The following is a 25,000-nucleotide window of genomic DNA, read 5'->3' as shown; positions in this document are numbered from 1 at the left end:
TTTTAACATGATTTCGGGACAAAACTCGTTTTGTGACATGTTTCAAACGGCCAATCGGAAAAAATTGTTCCATTCGCCACATAAAATCACCGAAATTTCAACTAAAACGTCTGGTCGAATGGAAAGCGCCCTTCGTCTTCTCAAACTTGGCGCTCCTTCTTTTTTCAGTTCAATTTATGGCCCCCATGCGCACAAACTGAACTGGAAAAGAACGTAGGCACTTTCACGACCTCGGTTTGTAACTGAAGTATATACGTATCGATTAACAACTAGATATTTTAAACTTTCTTACTTGGCAATAAAAATAAAGCATCTTGACTTTAATTTATCAAATAAAACCTTTTAAATAACCTTTAACATAGTATGATACGAACTATAATTACGATTCAAAAAAACCACCGGATAATATAGAGTACGACAATTATTTTAACTTCTCCTACGTTTTAGGTAATGCATGTACTACATAGCTGCCCCAAAAGGTTTGCAGGGAGTTTACTTAAATAATGACAACCACGACGCCAACCAATCTCGACCCCAGAGCCCTTCTCTTGACTGAGGGTCGATCCGAGACTCTGGTGACGAGAATGAACACCGACGAAAACGTCACTTGAAAACACAACTTCGCGGTCAGAATTTGTAAAGAAAAAACGGAAAATATATTTGTAAACTCTACGTAGTTACTTACGCTACCTTTGCATTAGTAAACCATTAATAAAAGCTAATGATTTCAAGTTTCAATAGGCTGAGTTGCTTTCAGTTTAGAGAGGATGAATATGAAGATGATGATTATGTGACATGGTCGCAAGCAGTTTCTTGCGGTCCAAAGGACCGTGTCATGGTGATCTTAAAGTTTTTGACAAAATTTCTGTTAATCTCTGTACTTCAAAACATTCTCTTCAATACGAAGAGATGACAAATAACTATAAGTTGAAACATCGTCTTAAAGGGCCACCGACAACCACAAGTCTTTGCGGGCGTGCAAGCTATCGGCGCCATTTTCTGTAATACAAAAACTAGTATTTCTTGAAAAGTCAAATTCCATCGCCTCACATCGTCGTGTTTTGGATGCCCAGTAGCTTCAAACTTTGTTAATATTTTCCTTAATGTTTAAATATTGTATTTTTGGCGTTATTTGGGTGTTGTGTTCGTGTTAAAAGCGAAATGAAAACTGTGAAGAAAGGTCGTCCGCCGAGGAAGGAAAAGTGCCATGTTATTTGGCTCACTACTTCAACCTTAAGATTATGGAACGAAAGGAGGAAGGCGTTTGGATTAAAAAACAAATCGAACAGCGAATTCGCAGACGTTCTTCTTCACGGGATGTTTCTGAAGCGAACCGGTCGATGCAATTGCCCGGATAATAACAACAACAAAGGCGCGCAAAGGACACTGGTTGTCGGTGGCCCTTTTAAAGACTGAGGAAAGAACTTGAAAACTGCTACATCGTTGCCTAACTTTGTTCATGATGCAAACCAGTTTATTCAAGCGTGCCCGTAGCTGAAGACACAAGTCAACTGTTAATGGGATAGAAAAATTAACCAAAAGCAAGATTTATCACAATGATCTTGATTTCTACATATTCTATAACGAACGAAATTGAATAAAATAGAAGGGACACGGCTCCTTTAACGACGGCTACATGGATCAGGCTGGGACGTCTGGATTGTATGCGTGTCTCGTGCCTGCCAATGTGATAGCTTCCAGTCATCTCGCACGGACGCTTCGCCACCAACCAGCTCGCTTCCTACGGGAACGCTTAAAGCACGAACAGGAACCAACGGCGAGATGACCGATTATTACACGTGCTGGTGGCGATATGACTTGTCATCGGATTCGATTGAAAACCTCACGTTACCTTTGTCAAAAAGTGGAACGCATGATCTCACGTTGGCTTTACTAAGATGAACGATTGATTAACAATTTAAGAAGATATTGGTGATTAATTGATAATCACCCGTATTCGGGGTTGTCTTTATTACTTTCTCTCTGTTTCATCTCCTTTCTTAACACCGGTTTGGTGTCTTCAATTCATTACTCTCTACGTTTCTTCTTATTATTTTTTTTTGCCACCTGGGTTTCGTAAGCGTAGTGAGTTCTTGTGATTTCGCTGAAATACGAAAAAAATTCTGAAAAAGATAACATCCGTCCAAGAAATTGGACGTGTTGTCAAATATTTTTTCCTGACAAAATTTCCACGGACCTTTAAACTTATGAAACTACCAATCAAACTAGACTTGATAACATATCGACGATGATAATTATTTTTAACCACTTACTTCTAAACTTGACTAAAGTAACTTTTAAATAATTATTAAATCAAGTCAACGTTTAATCTCTCTTTAATTATATATTAAAATATATTTCAAATGGGGACTAATTTGACACCAACAAATGATATAAAAACTATTCTCTTTTACCTTATTTTGTTCTGTAAATGACTGGTACAAGGAGCTCGTTTTTAATGAGGCTAAATATAATTTAGGCAAAGTTAAAACCAAGCCAATGCAGCGGTTTCTCCTGTGATATCTGGGGGACTCCAGGGAGGTTTGCAGGGGCATTGCCATGTGCTTTGGCTTGAGCCAACTTGTTGCTTGTTCGCTTGCTTTTCCCTCCCTCCCTCCCATGTTTTAGGGTAAGTATCCATTCCACACACTGGTCTCAGTGATGTGTTGACGGATGCCGTGGGAGGTGGACTGTGGCTCGGTTGCCATGGTAACCTCCTTGCTGCTGAGAAGAGAGCTGCCTCGTCAATTGCTATCTTTACAGCACAGGTCTACCCTTCAATAAATTGGCGTAGTGTTTTTAAAAATGTTGTCATGCATGTACGATGAAGCAACTGATACTGTACCTAAAAATATTTTTTTTAACTATGACTGTCTACCTGTACAAACAAACTGTGAAAAGATTCCAAAATGGGACAAGAATCGATTTTGCGAGGTTCCATAATAACTGACACCTTTGATTTCCAACTTACGACAATATCAGCCAAGCTAATGGTTAAAAAATACTTATATTATCTGAGTATATAGACGATTTGGTTTTGCTGGTAGTCAAATGAATTTTATTTATGGACATTTTCGTGGGTCTTTTTGTATGAACTTGTTCTTTTCAATGCATTTAAAACACATCACTTCTAAAGTCTACTATCACTTCTGCTTATACTTGTCATTCTAATGTACAATTATTCCACAAAAATACATTATATCTTCAAGTTAAGCAGTATTTTATGAATCTTCGCTTAATTTAAGCCAGTTATTCATTTCAAACTTTCTTGAAAACAGATAAAACAATAAAGTTGTGCAAAGTGTTCCCAAATGGAAACTACATCAATGTTAAAAACATAAGTATAATGCTTTATGTAATATAGTGTTATTACATGGCTATGTGTCAAAAAAAAATATAATAACAGTGACAGTAACATTAATTATTGATGATGATGATAATAATAAGAAAAATAATAATATTAAATAATATTGATTTCTTATGGCTGACCTTTCTTGTGATTAAACAATACGGCTGACATTGAGGGACTTTCTTATTTTGTTTCCATAATTATTGCTTTGATTGTTAATTTGCTCCGTCCATCACAATTTGCTGCCAAAAAGGTAAGCAAGGATAACAAACTGTTGCCCAAATTACCTTGAAAAATACATCCATATATACAAGCTACGTAATTTCAGATATGTGAAGGGATGATTGTCTGAATCAAGGTCAAACTTTTGACATTATGTTCAACAGGACTAGTTCAATAAAATTCATTGATTGAATCACATGTTGAACTCTTGTGACCTGAACTTAATAGGTTTGGCATTCAAGTAAAAAGTTTGACACTTCAACCAGACCTAATAATTATTGGCAAACTAATCCGAGAATATAAAGGACGTTGACGACATGTGCATTTACAACAAACAAAAAAGCTCAGAGACAAACAAAAACAAACAGAGAGGAAGCACATACCAATAAAAAAGTGAAGACAGCTACAACACATCATTTTCTTGAATAGTACAGCAAGTACAGTGTAAGTATTGGAGAACAATCAAACTACGTCCCAACTTGAAAAACGTACTCTCTCGATGCCATAATGGAGGAGATTTGAGAGGATAAAGGCCTGAAGAAATTTTCACGGATGGATAAAACACTACTATCATTTTCCATGCATCCGAGTTAGAAGAAATTTTTCACAACGAGTTTGATTTTTTTCCGGCAGACTGGGCATTTCTTTTTGTTTTCTTTTAGTCTTTCCGCGCATCCAATACAACAGACCTGGTGACCAGTTCTTCCATGCACCAAGCTTGCGTTGCGCGGTTGTGTCAAGCAAATGACACACAAGTCCGGAGAGAAGGCAGACTCAGAGTCTTTTGTTTCAGAGCTTTTAGCAACAGCCTGTGTGGAGTTCACCAAACATGGTGCACCTACTGGTGAGGATATACGTTCTTGGTCGTCCCTTGTACCTGATGTTGAGGCAGTTGTAACAAAAGAAGTACTAGAGTGTGACAAAGGCCTGTCTATCTGTAAAGATGATGATGATGACAACAGCAAAGGACTTTCAATGCTTGGTGCTACTGGAAGGGACGCACATTTTTGGAGCATTGGTGAAACTGGTAATTCCACCCCTGGTTCTGATGATAACCTGTAAAAAGGTTCACAGTGGGAAAAATAAATATCAGTAATTTTATAAGTCTTCAAGGTTGGAATCAACTACTCTCAAGCATGTTAAGGCATGACCCTTGGCATAATTTGCATTAACTCTAAACTTAAAACTTGGCAGGCCAACATATCTCAATGACCTTAACATTAAATTTTTAATTGTGCTAAGGTTACGTAATTCTGGTCATGTGACTAGCTGGAAGTGTTTTCTTTTTGCGATAGAAAACTGGAAGAGGGCTGCTCAGATGACATTATAGTAAATATAAAATTATAATTATACTACTTCTGATATTGCTTGATCATCCTAAACAAGAATCTGTCCAGAACGATTGACTGCAATGCCCGGTTGAAAAGTAACATGTACCATAGGAAACAGGTCACATAACTTTCTTTTTCCTTTAATATTGCCTTATACATATTATTTTTATCTGTTCAGGACATCATGGATCCATACAATCTCTTTACAAATACAAAGAGCCAATGGTAATACAAATGTACATAGTTCATTACTTTGTGATAATGGCTACTACGTGGTGTAAGCCTTGGACAAAAAGAGAGCGCACAAAACGTCCCGAGAGCCGTCTTAAAACTTTTGTTTAGGCTTAAGGTTAGTTTGTGTGCAGGTTTAGGCTACTTTCTGTATTAACCTTAGGCCTAATTAGGTCTAAACAAAAGTTTTAAGATGGCTTTCGGGACGTTTTATGCGCTCTCGTTTTGTGTGAGGCTTACACCATGTAGTAGCCGTGATAATGAACATCACTGGCCCATTTGAGAATCCAGGTTTCTGACATCATGAAACACATCACCAAGTCAACAATGCAACGCCTGCTGAATGGCTTTCACAAGAACACACCAATTTGAATTTTTCTGGTGCAACAGCTGCGATTCATTTGATAGAAACAGTTTTCAACTGCATGATCATCTGAGTCAATTGTCTTAAAGTGATCAAAAAATCAACTCTTCTTTTTACTCGGATTTTGATACTACGTTAACTAAATACTAAGCGACCTAAGTTTTAAGCCTTTATTTAAAAAATACACCTGTTTATTTTAACTGGAATTTTCCCATTACTAACTGGATCAAGGAGAAAATAACGTCAAAGGCTCACTAGTACTAAGACTGCAATGTGTGTGTAATTGCCGTAGAATTAATATGCAGCACAGGAGTTTTGCGCTTTCAGACTTTTAAATTCGCATTTTGCATGTACAATAAGCTGCATTCATACGCTGAAATTTTAAGCTTTTGAGCCTTTGATGTCACTTTTCCCTGGACCCAACCCTCCCAGGTCCAATTGGTCAGTTTTGAACCTGAGTAATGGTGGACCGTGAAATCCAAAACTTAAACTTAAAATAAACGGCCTTAGGATAAAAATCAAAGATCAAAATTTTGTCACTCAGGTCTTAAGCAAACACACTTTCAAAATCTGAAGGAAAAAAGGAAGAGAGTTTTTTTTTTTATCACAGGGGCACTTTAACATGCTTGAGCAAGTGAAAAGACTTCAATCAAAGGTTCAAGTCAAAAGTAGTAATCGTTTGTGAGTCCAAGACAGCATTCCTGGCAACATTAATCAGCGTTAATTACAGGGTTCATGGCCTGAGACTTTATAAGCAAATTTTACAAGATAATCAAATTTTGAAGTTAATCCACACAGCAAGTAATGATAGCCCTGCATAGCATAGTGTAATAACCTACAGTTTTGTTTGAAACAAGCCAGATGCCACAAAACTGTTGCCAACTTGATCAGAGGAATCAGTGTATAGTTTCTCTTTTCAAGTAAGTTGGGATAAAACTTTGGCTAGGCAAGAAATATCTGCAGCCCCAGATCTTTAGCAAAGCCTCTAATTCTTAAATTATGATGTAAAAAGACTGTATTGATATAGAGTACATGTAGCAAAATGTTGTTCAGACCTCTTCAAATGAGGAAGCCATTCATGCCTTTCAACCCAGCAGCGTGCACACTGACGTGACATTGGATGATTTTTAAGGCTGCACTCTGGACAGGCCCATAAATCCTCTTCATCAATATCTGAATCCAAGTCCTGGCCCTCTTCATACTCATCTCCACCATCTGCTCCTGGATCCTCATCCTCTGAGCTTACAATAACTAGTGAAAGAAATCAAAGGTACTTCTTGTACAAATTGTTCACAGTAATTATTGCTGCCAGCACCAGTGTCAAGTACCTTACTATTCTTGACATTTAGGATCCCTGTGCCTAAGTTTGGGATTGCTAGACCTAAGGTAGTAATAATATAGCCACATGCGGATGATTTGTCAGTAAACTGAGGTCGCATACAGATTATTCTAGTGTGGTAATTTGTGCACTAAAAAAGCCCCTAATGCCACAATTTCTCATTATTCTAGTCTATGATCATCTCAGGTCAATGTTATTCTTTCTGTAGATGTGTGGTGAATAAAGTTGACCAACAAAAAAATGATTAAGAGGTGCTTTTTGGTCTTTCATGGCAGAGCTGTAACTTTGACAGTTTTCAATAAGTGTGACTAGGCAGCAAAATTTAAGGAGTAGACAGAAAAGGTATCACAAGAACTAGTGCTGAAGGAGCACACCTTCAGAAGGTCCAGGGACATGCTGCTCTAGTAAAGTTTTGAAATTTAGGCCTCTTAGAAGACATTTCTCATGTCATTTGTAACCATTGGGGTGATTTTAAAATCTAAATGGGCAAATTCAAGTGAAACTAGCCAGCAAGTGTCACCAGCCACTGGACCTCTTTAAAAACCCTGCCTCAAAGTACTTTTGGAAATTCTCCGTACAAACCTTCATCATCTGACTCTTCGTCACCATTCCCATCGTCTTCTGCTTCACTTTCCGAACCAGGAGGCTCAAATTCCACAGTTTCTGTGAAAATGAGCATGTCAATCAATTATTAGAGATTTAGGCAATAAGCAAAGCAAATGATGAATCACTATGGTACACTTTCTATTGGACAAACTAATCATGCTGGAAAAGAAACTGCAATAGTTTGAACTTGTTGCAAAAAAGGGTTTTTCCACGCTTTCGCTGGTCTGTCCCAGGATCACCCTTATTAATTTTCCTCTTGGGTTTTTATACAAAGATCAACATCCCAAGAATATACACTGTACATGTAATATTGGGCAATCAACTGACTTTAATGCCTCACTGTATGATTGTCCTGAAAAGGTGATACATAGGGCTCATGGCACTGATCAGATAGATAACATGATAGGGCAGCAAGACTCCAAAATAAAGCTCATCAGTGTAACAGTGAATAGAAAGAAAGTTGAGCTCTATTAAAAAACTGATTGGTGAAATATGCAGGTATAAATTTCTTTCTTTATTTCTTTATTTAATTTATTTAATCGCTTTCACCACAACAGAGAAACAGGCTGTAGTGGGGGTCGCACAACAGAGCGAGGCTCCAAATTAAGTGCGCCCTTTTTACCCTCCCAACCATGATATACCACAGAAGATACACCAAAACTGGGAACTACATGCCCTACTCTTTGCGACAAGTGAGCACTAACACTAACATGTACATGATGGCTGTTACGAGCTTTCATATCAATTAAGTCTTTACATAGCGAAATTTCACTTGTCATACCTTTATCATGTGAGTTAACTGTTAAAAAAATTTAAGATGCTATCATGATACAATTGTTTTTCCCCTCCATGAAGTTGAAATTTGAAGGTGATTGAAACAATGCGCACAAGGTGTTAGTAGCCAAGCTCTGAAATGTGGAGAAGAGTCTGGGCAATGAAACGGTGTGCCATTTGCCTCACAAGTACTTGCAAATATCTTGGTATTTCCTTGCACAAGGCAGAAAGATATATGCAACAAAAGTGATAGGCCACAGGCATCATAGCAAACAGCTTTGTGGAGGAATGGCAATTCCCTGTAGGTTGGTGTTCAGTTGTTCAAGTAAATTAAAGTGAAAATTAATCCCTTGAGAAAACTCTTGGAGAACAAGAATCGCAAATGAACGCTTCAAGATACAAACTGTTGGATCGATCTTTAGGGTGCCACCACTCATAAAATTAAGGGCAATGATCAACAACAACATAGTTTGTTATATGTTTATACAGTGACATCTTGAGAAGTTTTTATGGATATTAATTAGGCCCTAGAAAAGTCCAACCTTGGAAGTTTCTGTAGATAAGCCACACTCCCAATTTTTTTTTTTAATTTTGAGAAAAAGGTGCGGCTTATACATGAACTTTAACGGTAACTATTGCATATGTGCACTGCATCATAATACAATTTCAACTTATAGACCATTCATGATGGCATTATTTTACTACTGAGACCAGAATGCTTTGTCAAAATTCTTTGTTATTTAGATTTTTCTTCTCCCCTAGGAATAAAGAAACACTTGTTTAAATTTGCCTCTCAAAGCAGTCTGGTTTTGGTTGTAAAATGATGCCATCATTCAAAACTGTAGGTTATTGAACTATTACTTAATTGTTGTGTGGAACAACTTCATGCAAATGGCCTATTCTTTCAATGTACAGTTTCCCAATGTAAATACATGACCAACGTCATGAAAAAAGGAGAGCAACTGGTTACGGGGAAGGTCCATACAAGCAATGATTAGTTGCAACATGTATAGGAAAGCTGTAAGCTGACTGCAGAACTTACCCTCAAGGAAAAACAGGTCATCCTCTGAGTCTGATATTACAGCAGTCACTGCTGATTCATATCCCTTCACAAGGAATACTGCACTGTGTGGTTCCGATAGCTCACTCTCACTCTCAGATACTCTTGTAGAAGAAAAGAAACCCATGCACCAAGGTAATGGGGGAGGAGTAAGACATCCCCTGGAAACATCTAGATGAAGAAAACTCTTGGTTATTTCAATAACTCCAGTTGGAGGCACGGTGGCCTCATGGTTAGAGTGCTTGACTCCGGATCGAGTGGTCCGGATTTGGGTGGTGGCTGGGGAAATCCTGTTGTGTTCTTGGGCAAGACACTTGTGCCTCCCTCCACCCAGGTGTATAAATGGGTACCGGCAAAAATGCTGGGGGTAACCCTGCGATGGACTAGCATCCCAACCAGGGGGAGAAGAAATGCTCCTATTCGCTTCATGCTACCGAAACCGCATATAAGCCCTGGCCTGAAGGGGCCTTCTGGCTCGTAAGCAGAGAGAAACAAGGGAAAAATGCACAATTTCCAACAATCCTTGAACTTAATCTATTCTCGGTTTTCAGCTGACGTCATAACCTTATGCAAATTAGGTTTCCGCCATTCTGGTGCCCCTGATTATAGGGAAATGTATGACATTTTGAGCGCTCACGTTCGAAGTCTTCAAATAATTCATCTTTCCAATGGATATTTCCCAAGAAAGCGACCCAAAATCACTCGACGAAGTACCAGTACTTTCATCCTACGCAAAAAAAACCTCGAAAGCCACGTTCGAGAGCGCTATTTGAACTTGAAGAAGATTTTCTGTCGTTTGTGTGGACCCAGCGGCCATACGGAGCGATCAGTTTGGCTCCTCTAGAAGTCTCAGACTTGCTTTCCTAGTTAGTTTTAGAGACAAGCTACTATACAAACAAGCAGTTTAAGGCCTTCAAATTTTTGAAAGTGTACAACCAGATGATTTCTGGTTTCGTTGCGTCCGTTTAAGCAAGGGAAGGAAATCGCGGGCAAGATTGTTGTTGTTTGTGGCCAAGGTGACTCGGAAGTTTGACACTCGGCGTCGACCTTATCTGTATCAGTTTCCAGTTGGATTTCTTTTAATACCTTCGCTAACTGCTATGGCCGCCAGATGAGAAGAAAAGGCCTCCTCATTCCCTTTGTTTCGATGATTTCCCTCTTCTTCTGTCAAAGTACTTGGTCGATTAGAGTCTCAGTCCTTCACCTTGAGAAGGTGAGAAGCTTTTTTCCTTCGAAATTCGTCCGATTTCCTTCAAACTCAGTCAATTTGGGCGCTCCATCCCTCGCATTCGCCTGTCGAATTTCAGCGAAATCGAATAAAACGCCTCCGAGTTAGACATTTGCTAACCTGAGTATCACAAACGCCTGATACTCAGGTTAAATTCACCTCATTAAATATTCAAAACCGGAGCACCTCATTTGCATCGGGCATATTTACTGAGATGAATTTTTGAAGATGAATTTCTCCGCGACGTTGTGGTTTAATCGGTCGAAATTGAGCACACTTGTTCGAGGGGTTCAAGCGCTTCGGTGGTGTGAATTGGGAAGACATCGGTGGAAACCCGGCCGAGAAACGCTTTATCGAAAAAAAGCCATCTTTCGACAAATTCTGACTCGCTCGCCTTTTACCCTAAAACCCTGAACCAACGCGTGCTAAATCGCTGCGAAAGCTTTACAGAATAAAACACAACTGTTCACAGCAAAAGCCGTTACTGGCAATCACCGCAAAAGCTTTAATTGCTAAACCTGTAAAGACAATTTCAGCAAAATAAGTCCAACCCCACACTTAAAGTTAAAATCTAACATTAAACCGTGAGTCAATCGCTGCGAAAGCTTTTAAATTGTCCTTCGTTCGTTGTATCTGTCCCTGAGTAAGGCAGGCTTCCCAGAAACGAAGTCTTTCGATTTCGTGTCGTCTCGGCTTATCTGTGAAATCCACGCATTTCAGCGATCTTCTGTTGGCTGCTTTTACCTTTCACCGTTCTTATCAACAACGATAGGTATACGGAATAGACTAATACCTTCCTTGTTTCCAGATTTTACTCCACAGCCAGGTATTATACAGAGAACCATCGCACTACAACTCACTCACATCTCTCTCTACGCGTCTCTGTTTACGATTCGAGGGGCTCCACAATGGCGGTTAACGACGGTTGTCAAGGGCTAAGGTCACGTGGGTGAAAACCAAGAATATACATGTACAAATCCAAAAACAACCTCCAGCCTTAAGCTATTTTAAGGACATTATTTGCAAAGGTAAGTACTTTAATAACATTATTAATGAATAGTTAATAGAGCAGTTTCATCTCTTTGTTTTGTGTGGGAACAATACACATTTTTTATGCAACTTGAATAATAATTTTTGCGATAGGTCAACTTTAATTTGTCAACAATATCTGAATAAAGTTGAAAATAGACAAGTGAAAACAATATTTCCTCCTCAGTTATTTTATCCCATTGACTCCCTGGGGTTCCCCATTGACGAGTAAAATCGTCTGGCGTTAGACAAAGAATTTTCTCCTCTTTTCCTTCCACGGCTTCTCTTGCGGTTTTCTTCAATTAATTAAATTTCTCAAATTTCAGCGCCTCTTCTCTCATGCTCTTTTGTTTTTCTTCAACTTTCCCGCTCTTTAACCTGTTGCTCGTCACTAACATGATTTCCCACCAAAAAATTGCGGGTTGCCAAATGCAACGCTTCCACACGACTTCCTGCCAAGGAAATTTGCCCGAACACTCCAGGGCTCGAAATTAACGAAAAAATCCAGTCGCATTTTGCGATAAGATATGAAAATTTAGTCGCAATTTCACAAATTTTAGTCGCAAAATCGCCGCGCTGCATTGTGTTGTCAGTGGTTTAGCAAAAAAGATGAGCCCGCAATACTTGTGTGTAAAGAAACTGCTGAAAATGGCGAATGATCGAAGAAATGGAGCTGTGCACGTAACATCGCAGCTAAATTACCCTACAATTACGCTATCTTCAGAGAAAATTCACAGCGAGAAACAAAATAATTTTGTCATTTCTTTATTCATTTTAGGAAAAGTAGCAGCAAAGTGGCAACTGCTAACCCTTTTGTTTCAAAACAGCGAAGGTGACAACAAGTCGCAAATTTGCAACTTCTCTAGATATTTTAGTCGCAAAGGGAAAAATTTAGTCGCAAATTCGACTGTATTGGTCGCAATTTCGAGCCCTGCACTCACGTCCCGAGAGGCTCTTCTTCCCCCCCACCTCCACCCCGACATTCGGGCGGATGGCAGACGGACACACACGTTATAACCAAAATTTCTTGCATGGATAGATTTCCCAAAAAATCTTACCCATGGTGCTCCGCTGGCATGCTTCGCGTGCCTCAGCTCCGCTATAAAATTCATGCATATTTATTGATTGTCTACATGGCTCACAAGTAAAGTGTGTGCACTTCATGCGGGAGGACCTCAGTTCAATCAGCAGGTAGGGAGAACTGACAAACTATTAATTTTTTTTACTTGATTTCTTTTTAGTTGGTTGTTTAATTTTAACCCTTTGACGTCCAAACCGGCCGAAACCAGCCAGACTTAAATTTTACTCTGTCTTAAGCCAGACGATTTTACTCGTCAATGGGGAGCTCCTGGGAGTCAATGGGTTAAGGCTCTTTCCCAATAATCTTTTCACGTTTTTGATTCGTACATTGGGAGGAATGGCATTGGAATTCCCAAATACTGCTTTCTATTAGCAGGTGTTGACTCACAATGGCCAAATGAACACAATTGTTCCCTTGATAAATGCTTGGCACAATGGCCACTTAAACACACATGTTTGATTCACATGTTTTGGAACAACTGAACGAACTAGTTCACAAGAAACAGGTCAACTGGAGTATTGTGCAATAATGTACATTGTGGAACACACAAGAACGAAGCAAGATCTTAGTAGAAATTTCTCATTGTCTTTAAAGCTTGCCATTCTCAAAGAAAAATCAATTGTCCACTTTAACAAATACTACGAAAACCACCGATCTGTGGAATGGATGGGAATTTATGTGCCTCTGCCCTGCCCACTTTCACTTGTAAATAGCTCAAATTCTTAAGAGGTATTGGCAGAACTGAGCACATATGGAAGGCTCCATAATCATGGAAACGCTCTATAATCATGGAAAAGCTCTCTGAGAAGACTTGAGAATGAAGATTATACAAGACATTACCATAAAATGTAGATAAATTTTCCATTGTTGCAGTCGTTAAGCCCATGGGAAAGAAATTTCATAAAAATGTTCAACGAAAGTGGGCTCATTCCACAGATGGATGGTTTTAGTAGTACTTTCAGATGTGAGGTTACTGTGTCAATCATCGCAGCGGAAACGATTTTGACGCTTTTCTAAATTTACATGATTGTAAAATCACTACTGTTTGCGGCCTGCAGCTTCCATCTAACCCTGTTCCATCAAATTAATGCCTCATCCACTCCAAGAATGAGCTAAAAAAGCAAATTTTTGCTTCTTTGCATCAAACTATACATCTGAACTTGGCTGAAAATGCAGCCGCTATCCTTAAAATTGCGCTTAATACTTTAAATACACTGTAAACGTCCCTACGATGCTATGATTGTCACTGTGGCACAAGAGTAACATGTATGCTCTTCATGCGAGAGAGGTGAGTTCAAATTACGGGTTGGGATAATTGATACACTTCCTTCGAGATCAGGAAAATTAATAAAACATTGCATATTTGCGACTAGAATGAAAAAAACATGAAGAAAAAAAATAATCACCTGGATTTATACCCTGCTATGCCTATGTCATCCCACGGAATTAAACATTACTTTCGCTTAAATACTGAAGACTCTGCTTGCACATTTGGACTGGGTTTTTGTCGTCATACTTTAAACAGGATCTTGTGCACTAGAAATTCAAACTTGTTTTGCATTTCTTAAGGACTGGGAAACGTTTTAGTAGGTCTTCAGGGACTAATATTATGTAATATTGTTATTATTATCATTACTAAGAGCATTAATTAAAGGTACATGTATACTATGAAGGTTTGTTTTAAAAAGCATTGCTCGAACCTGTCAAGGCTTCTCTTTTCCGTTTTCTTAATGGCTTCTTGGGTGAGGTACAAATGCTTCCTGAAGAAGAACATTGCAAAATATCATCATCATTCCTGAACTGTGTACATGTACATGAATTAATTTAAATCTTGTCAAAACAAAAACATGCGAAGTTTCTGTGACCTTGAATAAACAATAGTGATTTCGAGCTCCTTTAGCCAGCTCAGATGTTACTAATTTTTATGATGTCAAAATGAATACTTGTAACATTAAGAAGGAAGTGGAACAACTTTGAGTGATTGTAGGGCCAAATTCTTTGCATTGTCATTTGGCCCACTGAACAAATAGCCTTTTCCATTTCTGCTTTCCCTATCCCTTAAATTAAGGAACATTTCAGGTTTGGTAAGTACATCAACTTTTTAAGTGATACAGTGCCTTGACGTGGCAGCTCACTGGTTTGGCTCTGGAAGCCTCCTTTGCCTAAACATGCACAAGGGCCTTTTAACCCTTAACCCTCTCAAGAGTACTAGTGACACTTACAGATTTAACTCTAGATCTGTCTAATGCCACACAGTTTTACTAAATCCCAAGACTCTTTGGGCATTTTCTGGGGGGTGCCACAATTCCCTCTGTCTTTTAAAAACAGTCAGGTTCTAAGTCATCATCTTCACCATCTTTTCTCCTTTTGTTATCTCAAAACATTTTAAAAGACCAGCTTTTCAAAATATGCAGACTGCAGTTTCCTACATGTAATTAATGGCTTTTTGGCCCGAGATTTCGAGCCTGCTTTTCCCTGTGCAAATGCAAGCAGAATTGTAGTTTATTCCAAGAAACAGATGACACGATATTCATCGGTTTCGAAATGCGAGAAGTATAACTGATTGCAAAAGTTTTCAGATCTTCCTTAGAAGAGGTTTTAACTCTACATGTATGTACTGAAAAATGCACAAACGAAAAAATTAATGACTTTCCAGACATGGGCCTCAGCTTGGAAGCCAATCAAGAATTTGCGTTGATGAGATCAGCACCCGAGAAAACACCCACATGTAGTGGCCTAATCTAATATTAATATATTTGTGACAGTTCATGGCAGACCTCTAGTGCTGTTTATCAGATGATATAATTTTGGCTACAGTTTAGAAATAATAAAAGACCATGCATGCAATCACAACCAGTATGGATACAGTAGTTTGCGGCAAACTGATCACAGAAAAGATACGAAAATCCTAAGTATAACTGCATCCGTAAGTTTAATTCAGCAGATACACGTCATGAAAACATATGCAGAGGTGATCCTAATAAGCATAGGTGTACAGCATCAGAGGGAATGTTAAACATTGCTTTGTGTAACTTGCATACATACCTTGCTCATTGTCTGAACTGTCACAGTGTGAAGTTGTTAATACTTTGCTAAAGAAAAGAATTAAAAATGCAACCACTCACTCAAGTTAAAAAAGAATAAAAATAATAAAGGAAAACAAAATAAACATTTTTAGTAAATTGCAGTACATTTACATCTCATAAAACAATATGATTTATATCAATAATTATTATAACTGTTTGTTTCATTTTCTTAATTTGCTGGCTTGTTCTTTAGTTAGTGGCATGTACCAGCTACCATTTGGCCATCATTTTACTGGGTCAGAAAATCTGCAAATTTCATGTGTAGTTAATTTTGTTCCTACCACATTTCAATGCCATCCATGTTGAAAGAGAACTGAAGATAACTAAAATGACTAATTTTTAAGAATATCTTCCAGTTTCTACCCTTACTTTCTTGATAAAAGTGTACTGGATAATTTTAACCCCACGTCAGAGAACGAAATCCAAAATGTGACCACTTACAGGTATAAGCTACTTAAGAATGAAACGTCCTGTACAAAAATAAATATGTTACACATATCTAGAAATCTTGAGCCTTTGCTTAAAGTCCGAATTCCAAGATGTTGGTCAGGTGTGGATTACCAACACCGTTTTCCCCTTTAACTGTAAAAGTGCCAAAGTCCAAAGAATAAATTGAGTTAATGACTTATGAAAATTGAAAACCCGTCAGATAGTTGACAGAAACTGACTGAAGAAAGATTGGCTGCTTCTTGCTAGACTATGGTAGTTCAAACTGGCACAGGGTATACTTGATACCACAACATTGAAAAAAGAGTTGTGAACTTTCATACTTGGCCCTCTTCAGTTAAAATGTCAAGTATCAGATAAAACTCTTAAGTAGTATCATCCTCATCAACTGCGAGCACATTACAGCACATTACGTCTGAATTTGACCCTTAAAAAACACCTAGTCCTTACAATACTTTGTGGACGACTCTTGCCAGCGAGGTTATGCTGCCATGCGCATCTCCATCAATCATACATTTGTTCACAGGTCCCTGGAGTACAAATGACATACATGTAGACTGCCACTCTTTTCAAACAGTGCCTCATGACAGAGAAGGCGCCTGCTTGTTCTCTTTTTCCACAGAAAGACAAAAAGGTTGAAGTATCTGCAAGGGTCACACCAAGGCAGCAGCCTTTTCTCAATTCGCTAAAGCCCCTTGTTGTTGGTTGGCCAGGATTTTTAAAAACCATGACCTCGGCTCAGCAGACCGCTTCTTCATCCCATTGGGCTTACTAGACCAGGGTAAGAATATCCTTGCAACTTTGACAAAAACAAGGATATCAAACTTCATGGTATTCCTCTCAGGCACATTCTTAAGAATCTTATAGGCAAACCACAAGAAAAGCAAAGCCTTCAGAAGCATTTTAGCTAGTCCAAGTGTAATGACTATTCCACAGATTAACCAACATCTAAGAGATCTCATACACTGCACTTATGCAGTAATTCCAGTAGTTTCATATGCAACTCAGTGGCCATTACCACTCTCAGAAAAAAGAGATCTCCCCCACCGATGGTGGGCAAGGCCAATTCCTATTCAAGTATAAAGAAAAACAACAACAAAATGCATTTCTCAGAAGGAAATGAAAAGAGTCTCGATGTTTTAAAGAGGAGAGTAAAAAAATCATCAAAGATAATCTTTTGAGCATATCAGCAAAAGTATGACCAAAATTTTTAATTAAACAATCAAGCCAACATTTGGACCATTACGCACGAAACACTGCTGTCGTTAGTGATCAATATATCTAATGAAAATGAACACAATCAGGGCTTTTTGCTCACAACGGAAAAACCTTGAAGCCTGAGATAAGGAAATCTTGCAGAAGCTTAAGATTAAGAGTAAGCTGGTTAAGAAAATCACAGAATTAACGTCTGCATAAAGGCTTACACTGACATCCTTCTGCGAGAATTTTCAGCCAGCTTCGTTCATCATTTGAATTATAAACTTGGCCTGAACGCTCTAATGAATGTTATTCCAAGCGGTGCTAAAAATATATATGCAGAGCTGTACACTGTTCAGACACGTTCGAAAGACTTGCCTTGACTTGCTGCAAATATCGATACCGCAATTCTGCAGACATCACGAAAGAATGCAAAACATGCTCAACACCTCCTTCGCCGTATTTTTTACTTTAAGAAACAATCTCTCTTTCGCCGAAAATTCAAGACCTCGGGTTTCCACTGAGTTAGGTAACTAATGTTAAAATTGGCAACATGCAAATGACAGGAGGCCTTGGGAACTATATTCCATGAGAGTCCACATTTTCAGGATTTATGGCACATAAAACTCGAGTCCAACAAAACTCGTAGCGAATAAGACTTATTGTTCTACGTTTCATCCGCAAGCATACAAAGATCGGGAGGAGACACACTTAGATCGATTGAATTCTGTGATGGCGATCGTAGCTCGATAAACACTTAACGAAAATCAAGATGAGGACAACTAAGTTGTCAATCTCGACCTCAATAAATAAAAAATTGCTTTGTAATTTGATAAACTAAAGGGCGAGAACGAAGAGGAATTATGGAAATGCGCCGAAATTAGATATCGTTTATAGGCAATCGTGGGAAAGCGACCTTTAACACCAAGATATCGCGGTGATCGACAGCTTTTGTTTTAATCGGCGATTTAGCGCGTGGCGCGTTGAGTGTAACCAAAAATTCAATTCATTTGACAATTTCACAGAATCTGATAACTTTGTCCAGGTGTAGAGAAAATGAGAGACCGAGGTACATTTCCGCAGAAGTAAAACTCAAAATTTGACTGAAGTAAAGAATGTCAATAACAATAAATTCAGTAAGTTAAATAAAGTTTACCGCTTTGCATTGGTTTATGGATCATGATGGCACAGAGCAGGCATCTTTCTGAAGATTTCAAACTTCTTTTTCATTGACACTTTCGGGGCAATTTCAATTAAAAGTACTTGCCCATACATGAAGCTTAGCTCTAGCTGTTGTGTCCGATCATGTAAAGAAAATTTACACATTTGTACATGTTCGACGAATTGTAGAGCAATAGTCAAGGACGTGAATGAAAAGCTGCTCAAATACCCTCTCTCGAACATAAATCTTGTAACGAATATCGCAAATCTGAAAAAGTGGCGCTTTTTGTTGATCGACTGTGAACGAGATCACTAAAGCTCAGCAGACTTACAACTTTCCTTCAGCTCATCCGAGACTAGATTTCCAAAAAAAGGGAAATTTATTTCTGCTGAATTAATCAACAACACATTATTAACGTTCAAATAATCAACGAAGAAGTGAAAAATTACGCCAACCAGAAAGGACGGCGCGAAAACCAAACAACAAAATTCGACACAAGCTTATGCTTGGAGTTGAAGTGGAGTTCCAGTTAGTAGTCTAGAGTAATCTTTCACTTTTCAATCGAGAATTGTAAAGCGATTGTTTCGTGATCCTTGCTGAACCCACAATTTTCGATTCGACAGACTATTAACGGAGAATCTCAGTGCTTAGTTTAGCAACTTACCAAGCCTTCTTCTCAACCAATGCACCGTCCATAGCCAGCATTTACTTCCCCATAGATCTTCTTCGCTTCGCACCAGATGCCACGATTCAAACAGCTTCTTAGGAGAATATACAAATGATCTATTATCGTTGTTTCTCCTTTAAATCAATCCTTTTGGCAATAATAACTGAAAAATAAAGCTTATCCCCTCGAGAAATTTACGTTTAAGACAATCCAGCATGAATTTGACGTGAAAAGTTCTTTTTCACTGGAAATTGCCTTTTCGATATTTTTTACGGTTTAAGGGGTAATTCTGTTTTCTCATTAAAAGCGGAAGCAGTATATGACCAGCCGGAAATATTGTAGCTTAGCGGAGTTGTGAACTTGTCCAAGCATGCCCCTATGGTCATTGGTTGTTTCAATACAAATCTCCTTAATCTCCACAAGGATTGGTTGAAAGTTACAATGACAAATGTCAATCATCTTTGTTACTCTTTCGCGCTCTTTTTATCGCACGTTATCAATGGAAATATTTCGCGCGCCTCAATGACCTTTTCGACAAATTTGACCTTTTAAGAACGATCAAATAATACCTCAACGGAGACAATGGGTTTCGAACCTTGTCATTTTCCACACATTTAACATCGCATTTCCTTCGAAAATGAAATAAAATGTTAGAAATATTTCAACAGGAACTAATTTTTGTTAAGGTACTCCTGCGTTTATTATATACGATGACTCGCCAGTCGCTTGAGTTTTCTGACTGGCGGCGAGTCGCCGAGGAGCCGAAAAAAACTGATTACCAAGCCATCGAGCAAATATGGCGAGCTACCAAGCCACTTTTAGGTAAAACACTCAATTTAATACAATATAAATTGGCCATTTATTCTGCAAGACAGAGATCCTTCAAAAGGACATGAAAATAAAACGACTCCATCAAACTCGAAGACTTTAATGGGTTCTAAATTCCATTCGAATTGATCCCTGGATCTCCATGACCTATGTATCAGCCAAATCGAAGCTTCAACATCCCCCCAGGCATACCCCGGGCATTTGACACCTTTGCCGTCCGGGGAAGGGGGGGGGAAGGATTGGATAACTGAGAAAAACGAAAAGAACTGCGTGTGAAAAGCGAGAGGGAACCCCCTCTCGCTTTTCTCGACTATCTTGGAGCCTGGAACAGGCTATAGAGCGAATGCCCTGGGAATATAGGCAAGCGCGGATCTTGGAAAAAAAATTCCAAAACGAGCGGGTACTCCGGAATTTTTGGGGATTTAAAGGTTATGAGTCGAGGTATAGCAAACGAACATATTTCAAGTCTGGACCGTGAGGGACTCGATTATTCGCTTATTAATTAATCATTCCCTTTACCTCTCGACTTCTACTTGTTCTGACGCTGTTTCCTGCGAAAATGTCGCTACAGCCAGTTTTCACGACAGGGCACAACATTGTTTGGTCCGCTATCACAGTGCTCTGAATAATTAACAATGACTATAAATATTCGGACCAAATAAGGAATCAACGATAATGGTAATTTAAAGAAGAGTTCTTGTTAGGGGTCGACCATTTAACTTTTGGGGGCGGGGGTGGGTGATTTTGGAAAAAAATTTCCTGCAAGCGCTTGTCGGAAGAAAAAAATTACATGCAGAACAAATTTAACAGAAAGCTTATGGGACAAAAAGAGAAAAAAAATTCCTGCACACCAGATTGCTAGAAAAAAAAATTCTTGCTGACCAGAAATCACCCACCCCGCCCCCCCAAAAGTTAAATGGTCGGCCCCTTATATGACTAGCTCCGTGAGCGGGCAAGATGAAACAAATCGCGCGCTGTCCTTGGCTTCCTGAGCGGGCAAGATGGAGCTATCTTGCCCGCTCGGGATTTTTCGCTTGGTCCCGCAAGATCAAAGATCATTTTTTGGTGTTTTAAGTCATATAATAAATCCTTTATTGATCAAGCTTGTTCGGTCAAGATGGCTGGATATTGGCCTCGTACTTTTTTTGCGTGTTTATGGACCTCGACTTCGTCTTGGTCCATAAACACCCAAAAATAGAACTTGGCCAATATTCAGCCATCTTGACCTCACGCTTGGTCAATAACCCATATATACCTCTTTCAACCTTTAAAACATTACAGCTCGGATTCGGATTCTGGCGCCTTCCTTACCGGCCACAAAAAAGGAAAAAAAAAAAAAAAAAAAAACAGAACAAAAAACCGTGTCTCTTTTTTCCAGGTTCTCTTTCGTCCGTTCCCATGCTTCTCTCTCTTTCCTTCTCTCGCACCATGCACCATGGGAAGGGAAGAGGAGAGATTCTGGGAGCGAGTTCTCGTCTCCAGTGTCGCCCGGGAAACTTAACCGCCAGGGGGCCTCCCCGGTGTATCTGGATAATGAGTGAAATAAATGTATATTTGAAGTGCAGGTTATAGACGAAAGAGAAGTGATCCTCGCACTTAGCTGAATAATTTCGCGTTGCTACCTGGAGATGCTTCAGTGGATTCATGGTTTAGAGAAATTAATTCATGTTCCACGAGCCTGGCGTGTTTATTTAGCGACTGGATACGATTTTCGCGAAAAAAATCGTGCTTGTTTTGGGTCGATCGGAGTCCCGACGCTGGCTTCAGTCTCCTACCTTGTCACTATACTATGAGGGAAGGTGAACGGGGACCATTTTCCCCGAAACTTCGTGTACGTATTAAAGACAACAACAGCTCACCACATGGTAAGTTTCATCGATTTTTATTTCCATTTTCTAGCAAATTTCCAGACCTAAACTTCGCCTCATATATGTCCTCTATATCTACCAATGTGGCGCACACAGTGATCCTGGGTTACCTGTGGTCAAACTTCACAGTCAGTTTGCTTTTTGTTACCTTGAAAACATGTTAAAAGATAGGCGTTCCTTTACAAGCGGTAGGCAAGTTTACAAATGACTTTTCGGGACTTTCGAGAAACGGGCCCCTGGACCTTGTAATATCCAATCAGCCAGAGAATATCAGAAATATAGAGATTGGTGATGGCCTTGGATCTTCAGATCATAACATTATAACTTCTGACTTACAGTGTAAGATCACTCGACCATGTCAACCATCAAAACAAATCTACGAAAACAAAAATGCAAATTGGGATAACTTTCGTCTTGAACTATCAGATGTCTCATGCGACACCATATATTGAACGATGATATTAGCGTAGACTGTGTGTGGAACAATTGGACGTGTGTCTTTTTCAAAGCTGTTCATAACCATATTCCATCAAAGGCTATAAAAATCAAAACAAAATGTTCCATGGATCACATCTGAAATTCGCAAATTACTTCATAAAAGAAAGCTTGTCTGGAACGGAAAGCTAAATCCACCCAGCTCGAAAGTGACTTGAACAAGTATAAAGTGTTCAGGAATAAAGTAAAATCTGAACTGAATAAAAGCTACTACATCAGACATGTCCACATATTAGTTGAGTCAAAGAATCCAAGGCGTTTTTGGTCGTTCATCAAATCCACAACAAATAATAAAATGGTCCATCCCTTAAACCATAAAATGGGATGATCGTGACGTTAAAGAATCGTCGGGCAAAGGAAAAGCTGAACTATTTAATAACTTCTTCGCGTCAATATTTTCCTCCTCAGCTGACTTCAGTATTGACGCCCAACCGCTTCATCTACAACTAATAACGCCATAGCAGATCTTGTGTGCTCTGGTGTAAACGTTGAGAAACTATTACTTGTCTGAATACCAACAAAGCTACTGGCCCTGATGGCGTAACAGCACGATTTCTTCGTGAGGCGGCTCCTTCAAATTCTCAGTAGTTCTCTTTCATGCCTGTTCAACATGTCTCTTAATAAAGGAAAGTTACCATGTGACTGGAAGCGTGCCAACGTTACTCCAGTATAAAAAATAGGCGAGAAAGAACTTTTCACTAATAATCGACCAATTTCTCTCACTTCTTTGACATGGATTTCGAGCTGGTCTTTCTTATACATCTCAGCTTATTCACTTATTCCACACGTGGGCGTCAGCTCTAGACAAGGGCAAAACATCTGATGTCGTCTTTCTGGACTTTGAGAAAGCGTTTGACTCGGTTCCACGTGTTCATCTTATTTCAAAGCTACGGATTCGTGGCCAGATTCTTGATTGGCTGAGTGACTTCTTACTTGATCGGTACGAACGTGTTGTTCTAGAGGGCGAAACTTGAGGGTATCATCTGGAGTCCCTCAGGGAAGTATCGTTGGACCAATTTTATTTTTGTTGTACGTGAATGATATTCCAGAGAATCTATCATGTGGTACTGAAATGTTTGCTGACGACACACTATTTTTCAACTCTGGCAATCCATCTGATGTCTCCAATCATATTCAAGATAGTTTCTCACGGATCTCTAACTGGTGCAATAAATGGCTTTGGAGAATAAATCCTGTGAAATGTGAAAGTATGAAAATTACAAGGTCCAAACTCCAACTCCGTGCTCCACATTACTTCATCTAGTTCATACACATAAACACCTTGGAGTCATACTATCATCCGATCTATCTTGGAAAACGCATGTGCTTACAGCTGCCGCTAACTGAGCTAACAAAATTCTTGGTTTACAAAAGAGTACTTTTGGGAAATGTTGAGAGGCAATAATAACTGGTTATAAAACAATGATACGTCCAATCACAGGCAGCCCAAGTTTGGTATACGAGTTATAGACTTTGTATGGGAAATTAACTTTGAGCTTATAAATGCTAAAATAAGCTGTAAATGTAGAAATAAATTGCACTTCCCTCTACATACAGTTGTCCTCGTCTTTTTTGTGCAATCGGAAGACAAACTGTGTCCGTTTTAGACGAGTTTGTGGCTTTCGAAGTTTTACGATGTCGTTGCAATTAGTTGTCATTTCCCCTCATAAAGAGAAGAAATGCTGGTGACTCGCGGCGATCTCGTCCCACAAATTGCTCTCGCATCACAAAGCAACGGTCCGAATAGCCATAAAAACATCACAGCCTTAAGCCCAGATAAATTTCCTATCACCTCAACTCCTTTCGGAGACCACACAGCGATTTTTGGCAGATAAACTCCAAATAATGCGCGGCTTTCTATATCTTCCCATGCGTTCAGCTAGATATGTGGCTACGGCCGATATAGCTTGATGGCGATCATATTACATTCTGCACTCTCATTGGTGGTGGGGGGGGGGGGGGGGGGTCAAATTGTCCAATGAGAGTGCAGAATGTAATACGATCGCCATCATGCTATAAAGGTCGTAGCCACACATCTAGCTGAACGCTTGGGAAGATTATAGAAAGCCGAACACTTCTTGGAATTTATCTGCCAAAAATCGCTGTGTGGTCCCGGAGTGGAGTTGATGTGAAAGCCACAAACTCGACTAAAACGGACACAGTTTGCCCTCTGATTGCACAGAAAAGTCGAGGACAACTGTACGTAGAAGTGAAGTTTATTTCTACATTTACTGCTTATTTTAGCGTTAAAGCTCAAAGTTAATTTTCCCATACGAAGTCTATAAATCGTATACTGAGCTTGGGCTGCCTGTGATTGGACGTACCATTGTTTTATAACCAGTTATTATTGCCTCTGAACATTTCCCAAAAGTACTCTTTAGTAAACCAAGAATTTTGTTAGCTTTAGGGGCAACTGTAAGCACATGCGTTTTCCAAGATAGATCGGATGATAGTATGACTCCAAGGTGTTTATGTGTATGAACTTGATTAAGTAATGTGGAGAACGGAGTTGGAGTTTGGACCTCGTAATCCTCATACTTTCACATTTCACTAAAATTACATTTACCCAAAAGTGACTAATAAGGGGTCTATAATTGGCCATAAAATAGACTATAAAGAGATAGGGGTTTTGAGAG

The 25,000-nt window shown here is 39.1% G+C and overlaps 1 protein-coding gene and 1 long non-coding RNA gene across 5 annotated transcripts in view; both read right to left on the bottom strand.

Annotated features, from left to right (window-relative positions):
- LOC138006307 (E3 ubiquitin-protein ligase Mdm2-like) overlaps positions 1-19,371 on the bottom strand; it is a 20,844-nt gene extending 1,473 nt beyond the window's left edge. Inside the window, exons 1-7 of one of the 4 annotated variants that reach the window (XM_068852553.1) lie at positions 19,171-19,371; positions 15,660-15,706; positions 14,315-14,374; positions 9,259-9,447; positions 7,419-7,499; positions 6,553-6,748; positions 1-4,627 (exon numbers count right to left, since the gene is read on the bottom strand). The exon at positions 1-4,627 is cut by the window's left edge and continues 1,473 nt beyond it. In XM_068852553.1, the coding sequence (XP_068708654.1) occupies positions 4,162-4,627; positions 6,553-6,748; positions 7,419-7,499; positions 9,259-9,447; positions 14,315-14,374; positions 15,660-15,706; positions 19,171-19,211 (1,080 nt within the window). In that variant the 5' untranslated portion in view covers positions 19,212-19,371 and the 3' untranslated portion in view covers positions 1-4,161. Of the gene's footprint in view, positions 4,628-6,552; positions 6,749-7,418; positions 7,500-9,258; positions 9,448-14,314; positions 14,375-15,659; positions 15,707-15,981; positions 16,048-17,571; positions 17,650-17,722; positions 18,149-19,170 lie in introns of those variants that run through there. The other 3 variants (XM_068852556.1, XM_068852555.1, XM_068852554.1) reach the window with 3 other exon arrangements.
- A 2,496-nt stretch (positions 19,372-21,867) lies between these two features.
- LOC138008529 (uncharacterized) lies at positions 21,868-24,238 on the bottom strand. The gene is made up of 2 exons (XR_011124258.1): positions 24,157-24,238; positions 21,868-23,557 (listed from the first exon to the last, which is right to left on the bottom strand). It is a non-coding gene; the product is annotated as an uncharacterized lncRNA (long non-coding RNA).
- Between the last annotated feature and the right edge of the window lie 762 nt (positions 24,239-25,000).

Source organism: Montipora foliosa, chromosome 6 (genome assembly GCF_036669935.1).
Source record: "Montipora foliosa isolate CH-2021 chromosome 6, ASM3666993v2, whole genome shotgun sequence".
Lineage (NCBI taxonomy): Eukaryota > Metazoa > Cnidaria > Anthozoa > Scleractinia > Acroporidae > Montipora > Montipora foliosa.
Note: the sequence above shows the minus strand (reverse complement) of the source record. Positions and strands in the feature narration are given on the sequence as shown.